General features: G+C 43.1%; 3 protein-coding genes across 6 annotated transcripts in view; 2 read left to right on the top strand and 1 right to left on the bottom strand.

The window, feature by feature from the left end:
* Positions 1 to 504: 504 nt before the first annotated feature.
* On the top strand, positions 505 to 11,183 carry PLEK2 (pleckstrin 2). The gene is made up of 9 exons (XM_066188271.1): positions 505 to 674; positions 3,217 to 3,381; positions 4,282 to 4,463; positions 5,191 to 5,282; positions 5,605 to 5,792; positions 6,320 to 6,421; positions 7,721 to 7,804; positions 8,892 to 8,970; positions 10,151 to 11,183. Exons 1-9 carry the CDS (start codon positions 627 to 629, stop codon positions 10,276 to 10,278), a joined length of 1,068 nt encoding a protein of 355 aa, XP_066044368.1. The 5' UTR covers positions 505 to 626; the 3' UTR covers positions 10,279 to 11,183.
* An 87-nt stretch (positions 11,184 to 11,270) lies between these two features.
* LOC136292489 (galectin-related protein A-like) lies at positions 11,271 to 16,632 on the bottom strand. 4 transcript variants are annotated; one of them, XM_066188273.1, is made up of 4 exons: positions 14,006 to 14,065; positions 13,811 to 13,899; positions 12,932 to 13,106; positions 11,271 to 12,567 (listed from the first exon to the last, which is right to left on the bottom strand). In XM_066188273.1, exons 1-4 carry the CDS (start codon positions 14,021 to 14,023, stop codon positions 12,424 to 12,426), a joined length of 426 nt encoding a protein of 141 aa, XP_066044370.1. In that variant the 5' UTR covers positions 14,024 to 14,065; the 3' UTR covers positions 11,271 to 12,423. The 4 variants fall into 4 exon arrangements, with proteins under 4 accessions (XP_066044370.1, XP_066044372.1, XP_066044371.1 ...); XM_066188275.1 differs by lacking the exon at positions 14,006 to 14,065 and adding an exon at positions 16,594 to 16,632 and having other exon boundaries at positions 11,272 to 12,567; XM_066188274.1 differs by lacking the exon at positions 14,006 to 14,065 and adding an exon at positions 16,564 to 16,624 and having other exon boundaries at positions 11,272 to 12,567.
* A 384-nt stretch (positions 16,633 to 17,016) lies between these two features.
* ZFYVE26 (zinc finger FYVE-type containing 26) overlaps positions 17,017 to 22,846 on the top strand; it is a 47,446-nt gene continuing 41,616 nt past the window's right edge. The window contains exons 1-4 of the mRNA XM_066188270.1: positions 17,017 to 17,234; positions 18,558 to 18,636; positions 19,320 to 19,409; positions 21,267 to 21,819. Of these exons, the coding sequence (XP_066044367.1) occupies positions 17,044 to 17,234; positions 18,558 to 18,636; positions 19,320 to 19,409; positions 21,267 to 21,819 (913 nt within the window). The 5' untranslated portion in view covers positions 17,017 to 17,043. The remainder of the gene's footprint in view (positions 17,235 to 18,557; positions 18,637 to 19,319; positions 19,410 to 21,266; positions 21,820 to 22,846) is intronic.

Raw genomic sequence — 22,846 nt, 5'->3', positions numbered from 1 at the left:
TATGTAGAGATTTAGGATATTGGGTTGAGAATCTTGGTTTATATACCAATGGGTCACTGAAAGTAGACTGGACTTTTAGGTGCTTTGGAGCTTCTTTGGAAAGATAAATTTTTACCAAAAAGTTATTGTAAGATTTTTGTAATTTGTATATGTTACACTTATGAGTTGTGCTGATCTGTAGAACTGAGAGATGGGTTTGTTAGATGAGAAATTTTAAGTGGCAGTTGTTTGGTCTGAAGTTTTAAGGAATGTGGTTCTAAAATTCTGCTTCCCCCTCCCATGCAATACCTGATTTGCCATTTTCTAGCTGCTTATATTGGCCAGCTAGCTCGGTGGTGGTTTCTTGCTCTACTAAATTCTGCGAAATTCTTTCAAGATCCTTTTTAGACATCCCTTTGTTTTACTTCCCTGAGGGCAGGTAATATTTCAGAGCCAGTTCGCTGTTTAACTAATGTCTCACAGGTAGGGAGGGAGGAAAAAAAAAACAGGGGAGGGAGAGTGCGTCACATTGGAGGAGGAGAGCAAAGAAAAATAAGCTTTCTTAAACAAATCATGTGCAGAGGGACAGGCTGCCAGGGCACAGGCAATTCTCAGCGGGGGCCCTGGTCTGTTCTCTGCTGGCCACGATGGAGGAAGAAGCTGGAGTGCTGAAGGAGGGCTTCCTCGTCAAAAGGGTGAGTGCTCTGGTTCCCCTCCGTGCGGCTCTGCTCCAGCGTGGAAGCAGCTCCTGGGCAGGGACGGAAGCGAGGCCAGGGCTCAGGGCAAGGGAGCCCGTGGGGTGCTGGGCCGGAGGGGCTCCTGCCTGCTCCAGGGAAAGGAGCTCCTCCAGATTTGTGTAGATGCCTACCAGGGGGCTGCACGAACCGCAGCTGTTCACCACTCACTCGCAAGAATCCCTGTGCTAGTACTTCTGTAGAGGAAGGTGAGTTAGCCATCAGGATTACTCAGGTGTTAGAAAGGCAGTATGTCTGCATCTCGCACACGGCTCTGCAGGGAGCACACCCGCGGCAGCAGTGTGGGCGACCATGGGAGGATGGAGAGACAGGAGTTTTGACAGCCGGTTAAGATAGCTTGTGCCTTCTTCAGTGACATGTCTCTGCAGGGTTTCCCATTTCATATGAGAGAATGGAAAACAGGTTATTCTTTTTGAAGGGAATCAGAGCAATGCAAACTTAAAAATGTGTTTGAAATAACTTCTTTCTTTTCCATACTCAAGCAATTCTTTTAGAAAATTTTAGCCAAAATGTGATGAAAAGAGCTGAAAGATTTCAACTTTCTCAATACTTCTCCCTGTAGGACTAAGTCAATCATTGCTGGAACACAAGGAGGCAATTTAGCAAGGGGCATAAACTGCTTTTAGTACCAAGACCCTGTCTCAATGATTAATATGGTCCTTGATTTCATAGGAAAAAATATGATTCAGAGGTTTGTTCAAAGCTTTGCCACGCCTAGGGAAATGCTTTTCTACAGTACGTGGCAATGTTTCTGGTGCTAACATGAAGGTAATTCTGGTCAGGAGTTTTCCTGGCAGGGCTCCCGACCAGTTGGCCAGCCAAACGCTGGCCATGTGAAGTTCTGTGTGGAAAAGGGGCTATTCCCCATCCTTCCTTCAGCAGCAAGGGCAGATCAGTCCCAGGTCCCAGACTCCTCTCTGGGCTACAGCTGTACTTTTTGGCTCTTAAGTGCCGAATTCAAATGGGAAGCCAAGGCACCAAGTGTGTGAGAGGAATCGGTTATTGGCAGCACACGGAGCTGTGACTGCCACAGTGTGTGCAACATCACCCAAACACACAGTTTGACAGGAAGGAGACCACGAAGAGGATGACTAAAGGAAACTGAGGGACAAGGGAATCAGGGATCCACAGAGGAAAAAGGAGAAAAGGATGGAATCAGGTAAAGAAAACAGCTTTCTTAAGAAGAGAATAGAAGCAAGGAGATTATCTAAATGCATTATAAATGGCAGAATTATGTTATGTAATGCATTATAAATATAAAATGAATGTGAATTCAGATAAAGATAAATTAAAAAAAGGTAAGGCGACCTCCTGAGAAAAGAACGTTTTCCAGAAGGAAAGAATAGAGCCATAGCAAAGAACATACAGGGAAAATGGCCAACTAACTTTGCAACAGGTGAAAAAAACACCGAGGAACATGAAGAGAAGCAGAGAACAAACCTGAGACAGATAAGTTGTATTTAGTATGGACGAGAAGACATTGGACCTATAGTGCCCTGGATTTTAGAGACATGTTACTCCCCTTACTTGGAGATTGCTGTGTTTCCCCTTTATTTACAGAGAACTAATGAGCTTTGATTCATGCCACAACTGGACCTTACATGTTTCTTTCTTCTAGCCATGCCCACCCTTTCCCAGTGTCAGAGCTTCCTTTACCCCCTGCTTTGCCTGCTGGTAGTAATGCTCCATCCCTTTAGAAACGCAAGTCAGCTTCTTGCACAGCAAAGCTGGACCAGGCACCAGCAGACAGGACTGAGCCTGCCAGTGCCAGCCCTCACTGGCTTTGCTGTCCTTTAACCAGACTAAAGAAAGCTGGGGGCTGTTTAGAGAGGAAAAATAGGAGGATTTGTCTGTATTATATAATCCATGAGGCATTCAACAGCAGCCTTCATTCAGTCTTTTGTCATTAAAAAGCATATTTCCTTTACAGGAAACAGGAGTGCAGGGAATGTTTTAGCCCAGGAGATTGGAGGCAGGTGGGATTGAAATGAATTTCTCATTAGCAGTAAGTGGGGGATGTAAGGAAAAGCCAATTCACCTAGCAAAGCGCTTGCAAAACCACTTGGCACCTAGAGCCACATCAAAATGAAAAAGACACCACCCAGGGTCACCAGAGAGGAGGAGCTGGTGGCCAAGAGCCCTCACACATTTTGGATTTAGCCCTGTTGCTGCCTGTGCTGTCAGCAGACAGATGTGCACCTAAATCAGGTCTTTGAAATAATTCATGTGGACTTTTACAAGAAACAATTCTTGCCAGCAAAGAAGTTCTGGTGGCTGAAAAAAGAGAACAGCACTTTTCTACTCCTCTATGATTTTGTAGTGATGGAGCTGTGCTATTTTGTTACTTAAAATGTGTATTTCAGGAAGAACAGGACTCACGATGACTTCTTGTGCTTCTTTTCATACAAGAAGCCAAGAAGAAAAGATGGTAATTTCTCAATGCTTGTGTTAAAACCAGCTATGTGGATTTCTTCCCCTCCAGGGACATGTTGTTCGTAACTGGAAAGTGAGATGGTTCGTTCTACTTCAGGATAAGCTGCTGTATTACAAAATTGAAGGAGGCAAGAAGGAGCCTTCTCCAAAGGGCAGGATCCTTTTGGATGGCTGCACTATTACTTGTCCATGCCTGGAATATGAGAACAGACCGGTATGACTGGAAAAATGTATCTTTTCTCTGTGTCACTCGTTTTCTAACTTAATCCTATCTTTTCCTCTCCTCCTGGCTTCTTTGATTACTGCAACCATAACACTGGGGTGCTTCCAGAATAAGGCCCAGCCAAAAGCAAGCTGCCACTAGCAGTGTAACCAGAATAAGCACTGAACTCCCTCATTGTGTCTTTGCTCTTCCCTGTGCCCAAATGTGAGTCAGCTATTAACAAGAAAAACAACCCCAACTGTGTTTCTCCTGTACACACAGTGAGGAGAAAAAATGTGAACGCATCAACCCAACAGTGTGTGGAAAGAGGACATGAACAACCCAATAAAATATGAGGAGGGTGAGGAAAAGGGGAAATACCATCTGAGGTAGTTGTCTTAAAGCCTGGGTATTCATGGGGTGCTCCCAAGCAGCCAGATCAGACTCCTTTTTCCTTCACCAATAGGATATTGCTGCTGTAGGGAGTTTTCAGCAAGAGGACTCTGGAAGAAAACGAGTGTTTCTCTGCTCGCCCATGGGTAGCAGCAGTGCAGATTTCCTCTGTGTGGGGGATCTGTGTAGTCTGCTCTCTTCTAAGCACCAGGAGCTCCATGCATGTAAACCATGTTTATAACTGAAAACGCAGAGATCTGAGGGGGATAAAAGAGCCAAAAAAACCCCCCAACCCCCAAAAAACCCAAACAACAAACAAACAAACCCAAACAAACAACATCACCAAAAACAACCGAGATTTGTGCCTACCATTCTTCTGGACAAGGATTGCTCTGAACTGCTCGGGTGGGATGCACTGTCAGGCTTATTTGTGTCACTTGGGCCAGTGCTAAAAAACCAAAATGCAAGAGGAGCAAAATAGCTAAATGATGTTATTGCTTTGTCCTTCTTTCTCCACAGCTACTCATCAAACTAAAGACAAAAACCAATACAGACTATTTCCTTGAATGTTGCTCCAGGGAGGAACGTGACTCTTGGGCTTTGGACATCACTGGAGCTATTCATGCTGGTCATCCAGTACAGGTACAGGAACTTCACAGAATGAAGAACTCTTTCAAACTGCTAGAAAATATCAGCCTCCAGTAAGTGTATATGATTTCTCCTTCTGTTGTTGCTGTAGTTTGCAAGGCACCTGAGTTGATGGATGGGGAGGGTCAAGGGAAGCTCCTTTCTGCACAGATCTGCTCCTGTGTGGCCAGGAACCTCCCAACTGGCTGCCCTGCCTTAGGTTTGCACATACTTCAGCCAGAGAATGCACTTTTTCCTGACCATCATCTTTTGGGAGTATGTGGGTTCTGCAAGGGCACCTCACTGCTGGCTTGAATACCTTCCTAGACATCTGCAAATGTTCTCACTGGGCACATGAATTACCTCAGGAGATGTAACATCAGGGAAGCACCAGGTTGTGACTTTGTGCCCCGTTGCTGAGTTTTCAAAGCTGATATCTGGAATCCAGACTAGGATTTTTAGGGTGCATCATCTTAAATAAGAGGAAACAGAGACTGATTAAGAAACAGAAGAATTACACTAATTTGATTTGTGTTGAACAGGTAAATTGGGCTCACTATAGATCAGTTTGAAGTGCTTTAAATTGAAAGATACTTTGTGAGGCATTTTGTTTAGTGCTGCTATTGGGAGAATAAAGTTTTCCTGGAATGTTCCTCAGACAGCGCTTCTGGAGGAGTACCTAAAATACTTCCCATCTTTATGTGGGTAACCATGAGGACCTCCCAGGCACTGACAGAAGTATGCAGCTATTTCTGCCTGTCTCTCTCATCTGCTGATGTTGTGCTATGCTCTCATTTGCAGCAACATAGTGGAGAGAATGTATGACAGCAGTACTGGAATTAAGCTGACCCGCAATTTGGATCAAGGCAACAGATATAAAGAGACCTTCACAGGTACACCTGCTGCAGGCAAAGAGCCACCTCACATCTGATATGCCACATTGCATGGACAAGGGAGCTACTGTACTGACTTCCTAGTGGGATAAGCTCTGGCCCAGTGGAACCTGGCAGTGCAGCCAAGCTCTCCAACACCTTTCTCTCTTGCTCTTTGGATGTATGGAAGCACACTTAGAACCCCACACTTTTGGTCAATTTTGCACTTCTCTGACAATCTCTGGGATGGTGCCAAAATGTTTCAGCAAGTGGAAACCTGTGTGGCAGGCTTTCCTCAGAGGAGCACACTGTCTTGGTATGAGAGCTGCCTTTCTTCCTGCAGGTTCTGCCCTGGTGGACTGGCTCATCTCCAACAGCTTTGCTGTGTCTCGATTCGAGGCCGTCACCTTGGCATCCATGTTGATGGATGAGAACTTCATCAGGCCCGTGGGAGTCCGCAGCACGGAGGCCACGCGCTCCAGCGACCCCTCTGAGAAGTTCCTCGACGACTCCACCGCTCTGTACATGTTTGTAAGTGAGGCAGCTGCCCACAGAGGCACCTCCTCTGGCCCTTGACACACGCTTGATTTGGGGTGCACAGCATGCAACCAAAGGCAAATGTGCAGGCTGAGAAAGTAAATGCAGAAGGAGTACCTCTCGTGTTTTCGTAGTACTAACACTGGCACATTTGCTGGAGCCAAATAGCTACATGGATATGGAGGGATCTACAAATTACATATTTAGGCATTAAAAGAGGTGTGTCCCTGGAGTGCAGTGCTGTGTCTGCATGTATTGGAGGCAGTGCTGTAGTTGTGCTACAGCTCAAGGCCACAGCACTTATACCCAGTGTGTACAGATTTACAGCTGTAATTTGTTGCCCATGAATCTTGGTCCTCCTACAAGGCTGAGCAGCAGAGCTATGGAGTAGAATTCACTCAGGAAATATAAACTAAAAACAGCTAAGGAAAATAAAATGGAAAATAAAATGCAGAATTTTTGTACTTAAAAGTCTTTTTAGACTAAAAAGAAAAGTGGAACTGTCTTTTCCCTATTTGCAGGCTGAGAGCAGTAAGAAAAATACCAGTTCCAAGGAAGAAGTACATTTTAACATCTCTGAATTAAGTGGCACAATTGTGAAGCAAGGATTCTTAGTAAAACAGGTAAGCATAGTCTTGGAACCTGCCCTGGGAAACAAGAAAGGGTTTCTTAGGGTTTCTTAGAGAGTAACTGTGACTTATACAGTGATGGCTGGACAGATGTTCTAACAGCAGAACTAACTTGCCTGTCAGTACTTGAGGTCTTGCAGTTAAGAGTATCCAGTTATAAAGAAGTGAACTTGCTCAGGCAGGATTAATTGGATATTCTGTACATATTGAGCATATACTGAAAGGTATAAAAGAGCATCAAAAGCAGAAGTACCACACAGACTCCAAATCCTACCAGAGGTGTTACATTCACTTCCAAGCAGAGCCACCGTTCCTTTGGTTTAACCTATCCCATCTAGGTAGTGTGAACAGTGATGATGTTTTGCTGGCCACAGACAAATTTCAAAGCTGAGTAGCTTGACCTTTGTACGAAGTGGACATTTACCTGTGGGCAGTGACTCATGTACACACGGGTGCCTTGGTAGTAGTGAGCCATGTTTTTTTGGGCCTGTCGGCAATAACTGTTTCCAAGATCTGACCCTTGGTCTGCAAGGTGTAGTTTCCAGCGCTTGCTATGAACAAGATGAGGGTCAATCTTTCAAAGCATAACACAGCCACCTGCAAATGGAACCTTACATGCACTGCATGGCCTCTTACTCTGAAGCCTTGTGCCCAGAGCCCCAACTAGAGTGTTGTGCAAACTGGGTCACCAGGTGCTTCCCAACCCTCCCTCCTCCAGCTGCCAAGGCACCGTGAGACTTGGCAGGGTGCTGCAGGATCCCCACAGGCTGCCAGGGTAGCCCCCATCACCATAGGACATGAGAGCTGCCCAGGAACTTCTGCCCATGGTCAGTAGAGGCCAGGGACAGCCCCCAGCAGCCCCAGCACCAAACCTCCAGGAGAGGGGATGGTCACAGGGCCTGGCACGGGCCTGGCAGCAGTGAGAGGGCTGTGGTGAGAGAGTAAAGAGCTGCTAAAGGACCTGACAGAGCCCCTCAGAGCACACATCATGGGGTTTTAATCTGAAACCCATATTTAATCTGAAATTAAAAGCAGGAATGAAGGATATAACCACTTGTTCCTGTCACTTTGCTTTCTTAGCTCTCAGCACAGGGAAGGAAGAGACAAAGGAATTGTCAACGTATGAAGAAGAAAGATAAGCAGAAGGTCATGGGAATTACCAAGATGTTAGGAAATATTTTTCTCTGTTGGGTCCAAACCCTCTTTTTTTGATATTTATTTATGTCTTCCCTACAGCCTTGTAGGAAGATGGTCATTTCAGGAGGTAGTAATTTTAATTCTTCCATTTTGCAGGGGCACAAGAGGAAAAACTGGAAGGTGAGAAAATTTGTTTTGAGAGCTGATCCTGCTTTTTTGCATTACTATGATCCCACCAAGGTACGTTAGTGGGAAGTTACCATCCCCAGAAATCCTTTTAGAGACATAAACATTATAATGAATTATGCTGCAAATGTTTCTATCACTATGTGTTCTTCTATCCATTTCCAGGAATTAGACCTCTCTGGCCTTACCCTAGGAGGTTGTCCTTGTACAATTTTGTATCCCTGCATTTCTGTCCTTTTTCCCAGTGAGATTCCTTTTCCTTAGCTGAGTGGCAGCAGTCGTCTTGGGATTGATGTTTTGCTGTACCCTCACAGTCTGGGACCATGGTCCTGTAGGGTTTCTTCCTGGGTTGTGATCTTTCTGGGCTGAAATCCCACCATTTGAGGATCATATTGGTACTGGGATTTTTTACATCCTTATTCCAGCATTGAATAGGATCTCATTAATGCCAAAGTATTTACAGGAATTTCTACTACTCAATTTTAAACTTTCCCATGAAAAGCAGAATTTATGTTCACGAATACAATAATCAGTGTGAGCAACTCATACTTTGGGTACCACAAAGCCAAACAATATTGCAGTAAGAACATGTATAGAAATGCTTTATGTGACTTTTAAAGAGAATATAAACAACATACCAGTGAAAAGAGCTTATGGAGCCAGTTCAGTTTTTGTTTTCTGTTCCTTCATGTTTTTTTCTTTCACTGCAACTTATCCTTGTAAGGTTATAAGCTGAAACTGCAGAACCTGAAGGCAAGAAACAAGAGTTCCAGCCAGCTAGGGAAAAGAGCCAGATTTTTCCCATAGAGTCTCAGTGAAAAGCAGCAAGCTAAATACTTACAGAAACATATACAATTCAGTATGTTGCTATTGATAAAACCATACATATATTTGAAGTGTGATTGCCTACCCTTGTGCTTTTAACTGATCTACACAATGCCCAGCTACATCAGAGAAACATCTGGATCTGAAAAATTATAGTAATGCATTTAACTGCATGTTCCAATTGATTTCTCTTGTGACACAGATGTTTCTCGTCTGGAAAAACCGGCATTACCTCTCCAACTTCATAAAAGTAATGCATGTGTTCTGGAAAATGATGTTATTTTCCAACTATGCCTTGTTTCCTTTTTCTTTGCAGGAAGATAACAAACCAGTAGGTGGATTTTCTCTTCGTGGCTGTCTTGTCTCAGCTCTGGAGGACAACGGAGTCCCAGCAGGTGAGCACGAGCCTCTAAAGTTTCATATGTTTGTATTTATGCTGTAGCAATACAGTCTTTGGCTGTGGGTTTGTATGTATGGCTGGTTGTATGCACAAGTGGGCTGACTTTGCATTTCCCTTTGCAAGCAAGGGAAGAGGCATGTCAAAAATCCCTGTTCTACTGGGTTGTCCACACCCCAAAAAGGGGGCTCTTTTTTTAGCATTATTTCCACATATCTTGGGTGTTTTCTTTATATGGGCTTTTCTTAGTCATACGACCTCTGAGACAGCCTTAAGACTGATTAATATTCCACAGTTAACAGTCAAATAGAATACATTTTCTTTTTGGGCGTTGTTTAACCTAAAGTCTTGAAGCATCCTCTGATGCCATCCATTTCTGTGTCCTCTCAACTTATGCTATTACTTTTCCTTTCTGACCTGCTAGAACCCAAATGTAGGGGACACATAAAGACAGCAATAAAAACCAGTTCTGCTGGAGCATAGGCTTAGCTCAGGCATTTGTCTAGAACCTCAGCCTCACAGATAAGTGTTTCTGCTACTAAAGCAATTTATTTTATGACAGTAAGCACAGTGTGTAGATATCAAATACAGAACATCTTTCTAAAGAAAGGGTCTGAAAAAGCTTTGGTCTAGGGGCAGGGGGACGTGATGAACAATGGAACAATAGAGCTCCTTGCTAAGAGGAACCCAGCCTATGGGTAGGAGAAAATCTAATCTACCATGCCAACTGGTAAGGGTTCATCATTCCAGTGTATAACTCAAATAATAGTCTCCACCTAAACAGAGACTATTTCAGATATATTGTAGAGTGCACAGTAGTTCATACAATCTATGGCAGGAATGTCTATGCTATATTTATATAGAATCACAGAATCAACAAATGGTTTGTGTTGGAAGCGACCCCAAAGACCACCTTGTTCCAAACCCCCTGTCACAGACAGGGTCAACTTCCAGTTAACCTGTTTGCTCAAAGCCCTATCCAACCTGGCCTTGAACACTTCCAGGGATTTTGAAGAGGGAAATCAAAGGCACAAAAGCTTTAGATTACTTATCCATAATAAAAAGATTTGATTCTCTAATTCACAAAATTCAAATTCTTTCCTACGAAGCTTCATATCTGCTTGAAAGATTTTCTCTGTGCACCCTCCTGATCTATTGGGTTTTTTTTCTCTCTGCAGGAGTGAAGGGCAATGTGCAAGGCAACCTTTTCAAAATCATCACCAAAAATGACATTCATTATTACATCCAGGCCAGCTCCAAGGCAGAGCGAGTGCAGTGGATTGAGGCAATCAAACCACTGACATGAGTAATGTGGACTCTGTGCCAAATGACAAGCCACATTTATGACCAGCTTCTTACTCTCATTGTCTGGGAGTGTTGTTTGTCCCTTGATAATCTGTTTTTATTGTTTGAATCACCATAACACGTACCAGTTCCTGGCAGACCACGTAGACCAAATCACGTAGTGCAGAATAATTCCCCCCACCTTGAACTTACCATCTAACCAAGAGACCAAAACAGGTGGATACAGACAAAAGGTGCTTTACACAGAAACAACGAGATATTCAAGATGGAAGAAAAGGAAGAAAAGATCTTTTGTACAAGTATTCAGTCTATGTCTGGATGATAGATCCAGGTTGTGCTTTATCTTAAAGCAGAATTGTCTTGCTCCTTTCCCCTTTATAACGGGGCTCTTAAACTCAGTTAAGACTGAAACACCTAAGTCAGGAAAGGTGCTGGTGTCTGAGGCTGCCTTTCTTGGTATACCACACAAATCTTGTGCTAAACCACAGCCCAGCTGCCAGGATAATATGCACCGCAAAACAAACAAGGGCTGTGTCTGTGCATCCATCTGCTCTACTATTTAGTTCTCTGTTAGACTGGAAAAGAACAAAGGATCTTGCTCTCCACCATATAGGTCACTCTTATGCTGGTAATATCCCACAGTAGAACAGGATCCTGAGTATCAAATCAGACCAGTGGAAGTTCCAGACAATTTCTGGTGCTGAATATATTGGGAGAAATCCCTCAGCCATAGAAGCAAGACTTTTCCTTCTGATTATTACTGTAAGTCCTTTTATGTTGGAGCACCATTTGAACAGAGAACTATAGTAGCAGTCCTCACTGCTTTTTTCTATCTTAAATCGTTATTTTTTCCATCATTTGTCTACTAAACTTGTCTTTGATATCATTAAATATTTAAAAAAAAACCAAAACCAATGCATTTGAATATCCTGTGCTTTTCAGAGATGTGATTTTTCTTAGAGGGCAGTTTGAGTACATAATACGAAAAAAATACTTTAATACACTGTAATTTTAGATTTATATATAAACTGAGACATCAGAGGGCAAAAATGGAATGTAGGAAGTCATTCAAACACCCAATCAGCCTGCTGATACACTATTTTCATAAAATTCCTTGTTTTATCTGAGTACCTGTATCCGACAGCCAGATTCTGTAGAGCCTTCAAAAAGGGAGCATGCTCTATATCTTCCCTGAAGTCACAGAAGATTTTGATAACCCTCTATCCACAGATTCATTTCTGTACAGATGTTTTGTTTCTGAGTTGTGTACTGAAAAGGAGGCTCTTCATCACCAAAGGCAGAATATGATACATGCTTGTTTATTTATTAGAATAGCTGTGTATTTAGGATTTTTCTCAAAAGCTACAGCAATGAAATAACAGCACAACACTTACGTGCATTCAAATATTTAAGAGAGCTCATAAAGAAGTTTGCCAGCAAAGGTGCAGTTTTAATTAGATGAAAGAACAGGAATGGGCAGAGCACTTTCAGCTACAGATATCATTTCCTAGGGCTGGTCCAGAGAAGACTGTGAAATCCACAGCTGTCAAAACCTTTCAATTCTGAAATAGCTGCCTTAAAGAGACAGGGTAAGGCAGTTAAGGCATTTATTGCTCTCTGCTGGGAAGCACAGATGGCTTTGCACTGACTGAGCAGAGCTTCCAGAAAAAGCAATTCCTTTCTAATAATGTAAGCCTTGCTAGGGCCTATCAGACTCCCTTATTCATTTATGAGAAAATCTGCTGCTTCTCTTTTCTCAGACCTACCACTTGTATAATGCCCAGTTCTAGTCACAAGGCTAACAACAGCCTCCCACCACAGAGGACTGAGCTCTGACACCTAGCATGCCTGAGGGGGTAAAGAGCCATAAGGACGTGAGATACTGCATAGCATCATAAATCTTGCAGTTTGGGAGGCCAGAAGTGTATCTCAGCAAAGGCTTTGAGATTTTTCCAGACCAGCCATAGCTCTGCAATTGCTGTGAGTGTGTATGGGGGGAAAAAAGTGTGTATCTCAAACACATCAGTGAATTAAAAACATATAATCCCCACTATTCAGAATCAGGCAGGGGAAAAAGAAAACATGCCTGAGACTAAGAGCAACTACATTTTCCTCTATCCTCTGGTGATATTGTGGTCTCCTTTTTTCAAGCCACTTTGGTAAGCTTGATGTCCCCTGAGATCCGCAAAGCTTTCACTAAGTTCAGAGGCTGAATGCGGTGAGTGAAGTCACAGAGCTGCCGACCATCAAGCAAGACTCGTATTTGCTGGTGTTCACATAAGAGCTCCATCTGCAGTGGAAAAGGACAGGGAAGGGTGTTAGAGATCAGCAGTGGGGCTGATTTGAACAGCATGGACTTGGAATTAAATGTTATGGGGATAGTGAAGCTCAAAGTCTTCCAGTTCTTCTGAAATGCTCCTAATAAATAACCTACCCTCTTCAGAGATGGTACTGCAAAGCTCCAGTGGGTAGTCTCACTATGATTAGAGAAAGGGATGCATATTTCCCATCAGGGCTTTAACTGTTGCTGCCTGTGCCATACTAGACTAGTTAACCTGGCAATGTCAGTAGCTGGCTATTTATGGTCATATACATAGCCTTCAGCTTTTCTCCCCTCCTTTTCTCTACCCTACTCATAGGACCTGAAAAATTACCTTGAACGTGTCACCTGCTGTAAATGGAAAGTAGGGAATAGTCTTCTCTTCTCTTCCCCATTTCCCAGCAATTCGTGCATTTCGGGTGATGGATTTCTCACTGAAGTTAACTGTAAATAACAGCCCAACATCTTTGTTGGCATCCACTGGATCACAGAGCAGAGTCACTGAAAAGCTGAAAAAAATCTATTAAATGACTGGAACTTTCAGAAATGTTAAAGGACATGGTGAACGTGGCAGATGCTTATAGAGACTAGAGACAGCTGGAGAAAGGGATGAGACCCGTCTGGTCTTTGTTTCCTGCCCCAGTGTCCAGTAGAGTGCTAGTGATTTCTGATGTTGCTTTCCCTCTGTCTTCACTGAAATCAAACCCTTCAACATGTACTCATTTGTGTCCTAAAAGAGATTATGGCATAATCTTCACCAGTGGAGTTGATAGCTGTAGATGCAAAAAAGTGTGATGATGAGCATAGTTGCTGTAATTCAGATAAAAGACAGCAATGAACCTCTATCTCCTGTGCCAAAACTGTTTTTTTTTAATGGTGTTGATTCCAATCCCCCACAGACAACCAAGATTCAGTTGAGAATTACACCTCTTCCTGGAGGAGAAATGCCACTCGTGTGTTCCTTCCAGTTAACATTAGATAAGGGCAAGGAGTAGAAAATCTTGTCAGGGCAGTCAGAAAGGCTGAACAGTGAATTCTTCCCTGACATTTTAATCTTAGTCTGAGTACAGGAGAATTCAGTAAGGCCATAAATTGTTAGTGTGTTTGACTTTCTTCCTTCAAAGAGCACATTCCTCCAAGAAAGTGTCTGAATTTCAAAGAGAGGTAGGAGCATGTATAACAGGGTGAAGCCCCCAGCAGTCCCTTCACCTACCTCTTGGGTTTGGAGTGTACCATGCCTATGACTGTGAGTTTCATGGTTGGTCTCAGGCCACCTTTAATTTCACCAACATACTGCTCCACCTGCAGGGAACAGTGAAAATGGCTGCAGTGGGTCATGCTGTGGGTAAACCAGCTTTAACAGCTGCTTTGAACACCTGATAAAACTTGGGTTTATTTTGATACATACAAAAGACCTGCAAAGCATTTCCAACTCAAAGTACTTCTTGCACTCCAATGACACAATAAATCTGGTAACAGCACTCCAGTTCCTCTGGTCGCTGCAGATGAGAAGCTTTGTGGCAGCATGATGTGTAGCACAGACTCTGATTGAACCTACTCTGTCCTGCCACCTCAAATTTGCTACCAGATTTTGGTGGGCTAACTTGGTGCCATCAGGCCTCATACCAGGCCAGGCAGCCTCTGTCCTCCACTGTGAAAGCAGCGTAGATCCTGTCCTGCCACTGCATGTTGGCCACATCCTCACAGGCAATCCCAGTCCTTTTGTGACCGTGACTTTGAAAAGTCACACTTTTCCAGAGGCAAAAAATGGCTTCTTGGTGGATCTGTTTTTGTCCTGTTCACAGACACCTGTAGTTGCAAGCTGCACCCAAAGATCTGAATTATAATTGCTTTTTCCAAGCAATTCTCCAACAGCTTTGATGGTCAGTGGAGGAACTAATACAGGCCATAGCTGACATGGAAATATTAAAGAGAGAGACCTTGAAAACAATTGATAGGGATGTTTTGAGGCTTCATTTTCAGAAATGGCTTTAAAATGTAAATGTCAGAATACTGCACTGCAGCATGTAATCACTCCCCATGCAGATTCACGTAGAAAGAAGCTGCCATAAAACACTAAATGCTATTAGCAACTTGCATAACACTGATAATATTCCAAGGCAATGCACAACAGACCCTTTTTGAGATAAAAAGAGCTTTATCGTTCCAGTGTTCCAAGGTAAAAATTCAGACAGTTTTGCTAGAAGACCTGCACAATATATGTGCACAAACTCAAGCAAAACATGTTTTGCCTGTACCTCATTTCCTAATTTTATTATACTAGTTGTATATTCTGCTAAGATGACCTTATGCAATTTATTTTCCCACTTCGGTATTCACATCCAGCTACCTTTCGAGCTTCACAAATATATTAATAAACCTCTAATATGTAACAAGGTCAATATTGAAAGAATTATTTTAAAATTTACCTTCAAAAAAGTTACAGCATTACTACTAATTGTTAATGATGTAAATTTACTCTTGCAGGAGTGTACAGGTGACTCCAGCAAGTATGTTTTGAACTTTGTAAAAAAAGAAATGCATCAAGCACTTGGTATGTCTTACATAAGGAAACTGCTTGTCAAGTAAAGAATCTCACTGTAGGGAGATACTTTAAACTGGATAAAGCAATCAGAAAGCAGGTAATAAGCCTTAAAGATCTCAGGATAAATGAAGTTCATGCTCCTACAGGTCTCATGTCTCACTAAAGCTTCTTCCTTGCCCAGAAACAAGATACAAAATACTACCCCAAACTGAAAGTGCACATTGAGAAATTGTTTGTGCAGAGGTGCACCATAATAAATACCATCACTAAAGGCACAGGGTATCAGAACTACATAGAACAAATGATGACAACATGGTAACAAGAGTTACAGCTCATCCAGCGTGGCTGGAGAAAATTCGAAGGCCAGACTGCCCACACACCCTTTATCTGTGGACACCTAGTTAACCGTACAGGTGAGAAATACTCAGGAAGTAATGGTAGAAACTCCTGCAAGCTTCATGAGGAGATTATTGGTGGGTCCCGGCACTTGCACCTGGGCACAGCTCCCATCCCATATTTTCCATTCAGGAGCCCTGGGGACCGACTTGGTCACTTACTTTGGCACACCTCTCCTCTGTCATCACAGCTCTCCCTCTTACACTTGCCTCGCCGCTGCAGTCCCCGGAGGAGTTTTTGTTTTATGTGTCAGGACAAAAGCAAACAAAAAGCCCGGAATAAAGGGAGGATGTTGAGGGGGGTCTTATCTCTGCCAAACAGCGGCTGGACACCACCCAGCCCAGCAGCTGAGTCACGGCCCTCTGCGCCTCGTCCCTTGTGGGGGAGGCTCACAAGTAACGCGGTGGGAGGACAGCGGGGCTCTTCCGACGAGCTGTCCCTGGAGCTCTGCCTACATTTTTATACAAGTATTCAGAATTCCGGGTGAGTGTGCACAACACGCTTGTAAGATACTCTGCACTACCTACACATACTTGTATATATATATATATATGAGACAACCCCCACGTCATTTATTTATTGATACCAACTCTCTCCTCTCTCAAATGCACAACTACATATATATATATAGATGTGATGTGCTTCCCAGCAGAGAGCAATATAACTATGTACGCACATATATATTTATGTACCATTTTCAGCCTTATATATACACCTACATGTAGGTCTGTACACCCTATATATACACCTATATATACTGAACATATATATTTGTATATATGTATAGGGGGGTATATATGTGTGTATGTACGTATGCATGTATACGCATACCAGAGTGAAGTATATGTACAGGATTATACAGCTATACAGGCGGTACGTATACTCCCACACACATATGTACCCCTCTACGTGCACCTCTGTGGGTGTATGTAGGTGTATTCACGTATACACAGGCGCCCACACACACGCACAAGCGGTCGCAGCAAACACGGCACCAAACCCTCTCCCTGAGCCGCCCCCCGGACCCTCACGGACCCTCACGGACCCTCACGGACCCTCACGGACCCTCACGGACCCTCACGGACCCTCACGGACCCTCACGGACCCCGCGTCCCCGCAGGGGGCGGAGCTTCGGGGGAACCAATCAGAGCCTCGCGAGGCAAGAACGAGGGGAGGGGCCGGCACGTGGGGCGGTGGTGAGCGTGGTTATAAGGGGCGGGGCTTGCGCCGCCCGGGCCCCGCGGCGGCGTCAGGCGCCCCAAACAAACATGGCGGTTATTTACATTCCGCCGCGGCTCGGCCAATGGGCGGGCGCCTTGCCCGCGTGCCCGGCCGCCGGCGCGGTCAGCTGAGGCGGCGCCCAAGATGGCGGCGGCGCGGGGCGGCGGTGCTGGGGCGGTGCTGTAGAGCCCAGCGCCGCCGGGGCCGCGCCCTGCCCCGCCGGGGAGCGCGGCATCGCCTTCGCGTGTGTCACTCCGTCCCGGGTCACCCCTCGTCCTGGGAAGATGCATTCTTTTGGGAACGAAGAAGCGGACTCTCTGGAGCGTCTCTTCGGGTTTTTCTGTGAGTGCGTACGGCGTGGGCACTGGGAGCTTGCACAGGCCTGCGTGCCCCAGCTGAGCCAGTGGCAGGGGGACGGCCCCGGGAAGGTGGAGGCGATTCTTCAGGCTCTGGTAGCTTGCCCCGTGGGAGTAAGGTGAGTAAGATTCCGGAGACTTGAATGTGAAATGGGGAGGAGCATTTAGCTTAGTATTGGCTGTGGGAGACAGATAGAATTAGGGAAGTAGCACTTTAGTGCTGAAGTGTCTTGTGATGCTGTTGTCTGAACTTTGATGTCTTTATCACTGACTCAGAACGTAGCAGGCTGCCCATCCCACCGGGATAACGAGTTGTGTTCATTTACGGAGCTGACATGGTCATTGATGCGAGCTTAAAACTACTTGGAAGCATTTCGTAACTGATTTTGTTAGACTTTACTGAAGGAAATGGACCATCTCTTGAAATTACATTTCTTTGACACTGAGCTTTGGTTAATATAGAAATGAAACCACCAAAATCAACAGTGCAGCTATTTAAAATCTTATCTTGTTTCTAACTCTTGAAAAAAATTCCTGATTTCTAAAACTGCAATTCTAAAAGGTTCAAATTATGCTGTTGATTTTCGTGTTTCTCTCACACTGTATTTTGTAATGGCATCGGTTTTACTTAGTAATCCCAGTTAGTTTTTATCTCTTTATTTTTTGGTTTTGAAGGGTGACTTTCTGTGGCTTCAGGGAACATTGGTATTCCCCCAGTCTAATCAGATGATCATACTACTTCACATTAAAGTTTGTGTAACATTTCAGTAAAGGTTCTGAGAAACAATTTACACTGACAGCAGCTGAAGGAGTCTGAAGACTTTAAAGGCTTTAGTTAGTAGTGCTGAGATTTTTAAAGAACAGGAAACCATATTGTGCTTTCTCCTTTTCCTAATCCCTTTGACAGTATTGAATATATTCCTAACTGTGTAGGCTTTGGGATGTTGAAGTACTGGGGCACGTGAAATGCTGATGAAAATTAGAAGGATTCTTTGTTTACTTAGTACATTGCTTCACTTTTAATTTGTATATAGAGCTGCATTTGGGCTGCTGTGACTTAAAACTTAGTTTCATTTTTTTTGGTAGAAATAGGCAGAACAGGAAATAGCAGTGTTGGGCAAGTGGTCACATTTCAAGGAAATCTGCTGAAATGCTCAAAGAGAGCTATACAGACTGAACTTTGGAACAGTACTAGATTTCTTTGTTTTGAGGAACCATGCCAGTATTATTTGGCCAATCTAAAAGCAGTTATTTGCAGGGCAGAAATCACTGAATTGATGTGCAGGAACACCAATATTCTGGTTTCTCTGCATTTTTTTTTCTTTGTTTTTAGCTTACTCAAAGAAATACAGAATCAAAATGATCTCTGGCAGTGTTTTCCTGGTTCTTGGAGATGGAGACAGCCTTGTGTAATCCACTGTGTGTGTTTCTTGGTTTTGTAGGTGGGAACAGAATTCTAGCCCATGGAGAACTGCATGGCTTTGGCTTCTTGTGCTGGAAAAATGGCTTGCCAGGAATCAGGTACAGAAACATCTTGATGACTTCCAAATGCACTTTATAACTTTGACTTCCACGTGCAGAATGTCTCCCTACTTGCTTATTTAAATGTAGGCTTTCCCACATTTCATGGAATTAAGGTTTCAAGGTATCTGGAGACGTGCACTACTTTTGCATTTAACAAATTTATCAAGAAAGAACTGTAATATTCATACTGAAGAGAAAAAAAGGTGTTTTTTTAAAGACACTAGAAGTTAGTATTTTAGCTTTTCACATTCATATAAATGAAAATCATGAGTGTATCAACTTCTGCATTTGTGTAGCACCTCTCTTACATTAAAGATGAAACAGCTCAGGCATCAGACGATTCTTTATAAGCTTTACATGGTGAGGGATGTGCATGCTTCTTTTTAAAAGTCATTTGTCCTTGGCACTACTTAGACTTGCATTTTTTCTTTACATTCTGAGGAATTGATGGTTTTGTGATTCTTGACGAGGTCGCTGTTTCCAAATGTATGGATAAATAAAATGAGCTGGTGTGAGAGCAGAACCTGACTGGAATAGCCTTTAATTGAGGATTAGGTTACTTCTGAGAGATATTTCAGACTGCCTCAAAGTGTTAATGAAGTATCTATGATTATGTTTATATGCTAATGTAAATAAAAGTTTTATTGACTAATGTATTTCCCATTCATATGTGGTTTCAGAAAGCAGTTCCAGTTGTTCTTCAGAGAGAAACTGAATTTTCATTGTTCTTGGAAGAACTACAGAAAGATGTCTCTGAGGAAGTCCTAAAGGTGAGCTACTTGTAAGCCCTATTTCTTCTAGTTCTGCAGCATGCTCAGCTTCATCAGATGGAAGTTAATGCTCCCTGCTAACTGCTGAGATGTTAATATGTTATTAATCTTCTAGGCAACTGAGAGAGAGTGTAATTCAGATCCCTTTGTGAAGTTAGTCCCATGTGCCTGCAGGTAATTTCTCTGGCTAGATTGGAGGCTGCAGGCAGGCAGGGAACAGGTTTTCCTGCCTGCTGTTTCTAACACATGTCAGTCCTGACTGCAGCTGCTTGCCGCAGTCTTCGATCCATAGACACCTGTAATAATCATAAACCTACAACCTGCTGTGAGCCAAAATAAACCATAGTCAGTTAGCACATTTTAAAACTGTGTGTATTTTCTTTTTCTTTCTTCAGAGATCTTGATTTTCATCTCCTATGCACCCCTTTTCCCCCTTTCTGGAAGTTTTTGGATACTTTACTATTACTGCTGCCATTGCCTAGGGATTGGTATGATGTCTGTTCTGAGGTCCAGGATCCATTTTCCATTATTAATTAAAATATGCAAGCAGATTTATTAGGGCAAGTATATGGAAATATGCAAAGATGGATTTATATCACAAGCGAGTACAGAGCAGAATGTCAGGAAAGTTAATTACTGCAGAACTGTCCTAATTTGATGTTAGTTACAACAGATTCAGATCTGATGTGGTGTGTGAAATGTCATAAGATGTTGCTTCTAGTCCTATAGATTCTAACTCCTTAAAGATACTTGGTTTATCTCTTTTTTAAGAGGAAAATTAAAACTTACTATATTCAGGGGCTATTTCAGCTTGGGAAAAGTTGTTCAGTATTTCACTAAGTACAGAATTAGCAATTACAGGATGAAAACAAGCAAGGTAGACTTGAATGTTGATTAAAATAAATCTGTTTGAAGTCTGTTAATGAATAATGAACTCTGTGCATGTTATCATCTCACCTCTGAGGTCATGCATGGTTCCACCGTTATCCACACTGTCTACCAGTGTTGCGCAGAAACATGAGATTCAACAGTCTCAAATCTTTGTCACAATTTTTGTTAGAGGCACGTTGGTAGGTAGAGTTACATTTTGATCCAGCAAATAAATTTTTTTAAAAAGGGTATTGTGTTCTCATTCTTTGTGCACACCAACCACCTCTCCCCTATGTAATCTCTGAGGTGTCTCTGAGCCAAAGGCAGCACTCACGTAATTCCAGGAATGCCAAAAGTGCTGAGTGCTATTCAACTGGCTTGTCTTTCACCTTCCCAACTCTTATTGGGTGGGCCAGTTGGGATTTTTTGTTTGTTTTCCCCTTCCCAGTTCTGAAATTGTAAGTTTGCTTCTGGTAGGTAGAAAAATTATTGTTGCTTAAGAAAAGTCTGTGAGATGGGTTCTGAATCTGTTGACCAGTTTTAATCATATTTGAAAAACTGATGAAGGTATAGTTGGTAGATAGATGGTACAAATCTGGAAAAGTAGGATTAAAAAAAACCCACTAATCATTATGCTCTTAGTGGCCTATGAAGATAGAGTTACATTAGGATATTGCTTAGAGGTAGAATATGGCAGTGCTTCAGCCATCCCATAAGGTCTGCTATGGTTCCTTGCTTGTACATGGTCCTTATAGTGTATTTGTGCTTTACAGGATTCATTGTATTTTTTTACATACTCAGGCGTATCCACTCTTCTAGGAAAGATATTGGACAAGGTGGACCATTATTAATGGATTTCTTAGGTAGTATGCTGTTTCCAAATTGATGTATCTGCTTGCTTTCAAGTTTCTTCAATTTTTTTAAAATAATTAATTTCATATATTAATGGAGTCTAAAAGGCTTACTCTTTTATTATTTCCCTGCCAGGAACTGTTTGAAGCATTTGAGTGCACACTGAACAAGCATGTCACAGACAGCAAAAGAAGAGATGACTGTTCTCGCAAATTCAGTTTGGATGTTGTTTCAGCTCTCCGGAAGCTTTTGCTGCGGGCTCCCCAGAGGGCAAAAGCCCTGCTGGAGTTCTTCCAGGGGGAGCAAGGAACACACAGCTCCTCATCCCAGCAGTATCACTCTCTACAAAACATCTTTGTTGAGTTTCTTTGTGACTCTTTGAAATCTCTGCAGAGCCTTCAGAGCAGTTCTGAGCTTTCAGCTGAACTAGATCAAAGAGAACTAGTAGATACAATTTACGCTGCTCTCAGTATAGTGACTTTTGAGGTGGAGCGTCAAGCAGATGAAATAAAGCATTTATTCAGGGAGCTGTTGGATGTATGTTGGGCTGAGGGGAGCCCGCTGAGGGAAGAGAAGCTACTGAACTGTATGCTGAGGAAACAGAGCCATGGCCTGCTAAGCCTCTATAGCAGTGTTCTCACAGAAAGAACAAGAGAAAAGTTTTTGTTGTCAAAATCAGTACAAAAAGGTTTGTTTCACTTTTTGCTTTGTACTAATCTCCTGTTTAACAAAAAGACAAGTAGTTAAGAAGTCAGGCAATGTTCTTGCTAATGTGCCTTAACAAACCATGGAGTAACAAACCATGGGGTCTTCAGAAAGATGATGCTAAAATGATCCTATAAGGAAGGAATTGGCATAGGAACACTGATTCTGTCCCCTGCATTTCTGCAGTCTGTGCTGTGTTTTGTGATTACTTCCTTTACCACCCCTTGTTGTGCTCTATTTTAATCTGCTCAGAATTTCTCTTGATGAAAATCATGCTTGTAACTAGAAGTTTGACACTCCATATTTATACAGTTTTTATTTGTTCACCTCCAACTCAGGGTCTTCTGTCTTGGAGTATGTTCCATTTCTGGCCAGTAACAGTTCAATCACCTCAGTAATCCCAAAATCTTACCCCGTAATACTGGAAAATAAAACTTCTGAGAGTGGAAGGAGCTATGGTGTGGGCTGATACCCCAGCAGGAGAGAAAATGCACTTTGATTACCTGCTCTCTGATTGCCAGAGTCCAGCTGTTGGTTTTGTACCAACCATGGCTTCACAGCCTTTGCCTAGCTCCCTCTGACTGGTACATTTGGTTGCAGCTCGGTGCTCCTGATGGGTCTCTTCCAGCTCGGCATATTTTGTGATTCTGTGAGGATCTCAGCTGAAGCTAAATGTCAAGTGATGCCCATGACCTTGTCAGTAAAGTGGCAAGGAGGGAAAAGCTGGAATGCCTACCTTCTTTTTCCTCACCTCTGTTCACCGAGGTGTAAGTCAAGTCAGTGGGGTTTGTATCCTCAGTTCTCCCTTCACTCAGGGATTGCTGAAGGAAGCTCAGACTGGTGTGGCAGACTCTAGAAATTCTGATAGTAACTACAGTTAGTGCTTCCTCGTGGGGAGAGAGAAAAGGAGATCCACATACCTTCACTCTCACTGGGAGTAGTTTGGGTGTCACTTTGCGCGGATCTGACAAGTTCCAGTGCTGGACAGGCCTTTGCTAAGTCCCTGCAAA

This window comes from Chamaea fasciata, unplaced genomic scaffold, assembly GCF_029207755.1.
Source record: "Chamaea fasciata isolate MVZ Bird 193981 ecotype frontalis unplaced genomic scaffold, bChaFas1.0.hap1 SCAF_7, whole genome shotgun sequence".
Lineage (NCBI taxonomy): Eukaryota > Metazoa > Chordata > Aves > Passeriformes > Sylviidae > Chamaea > Chamaea fasciata.
This window is presented reverse-complemented; position numbering and strand designations above follow the sequence as displayed.

Bases quoted from the DNA above. Each gene is read 5' to 3' on its own strand.
- PLEK2 (XM_066188271.1), top strand. From the start codon at position 627: ATGGAGGAAGAAGCTGGAGTGCTGAAGGAGGGCTTCCTCGTCAAAAGG. The intron at 675-3,216 runs GTGAGTGCTCTG...CTTCCCCTCCAG, and splicing joins AGGGCTTCCTCGTCAAAAGG to GGACATGTTGTTCGTAACTG. The intron at 5,283-5,604 runs GTACACCTGCTG...TTCTTCCTGCAG, and splicing joins ATATAAAGAGACCTTCACAG to GTTCTGCCCTGGTGGACTGG.
- LOC136292489 (XM_066188272.1), bottom strand. From the start codon at position 15,723: ATGACAGAGGAGAGGTGTGCCAAA. The intron at 13,900-15,699 runs GTAAGTGACCAA...TGTTCCCTGCAG, and splicing joins CAGAGGAGAGGTGTGCCAAA to GTGGAGCAGTATGTTGGTGA. The intron at 12,568-12,931 runs GTAATTTTTCAG...TTTCCACTGCAG, and splicing joins CAGCAGGTGACACGTTCAAG to ATGGAGCTCTTATGTGAACA.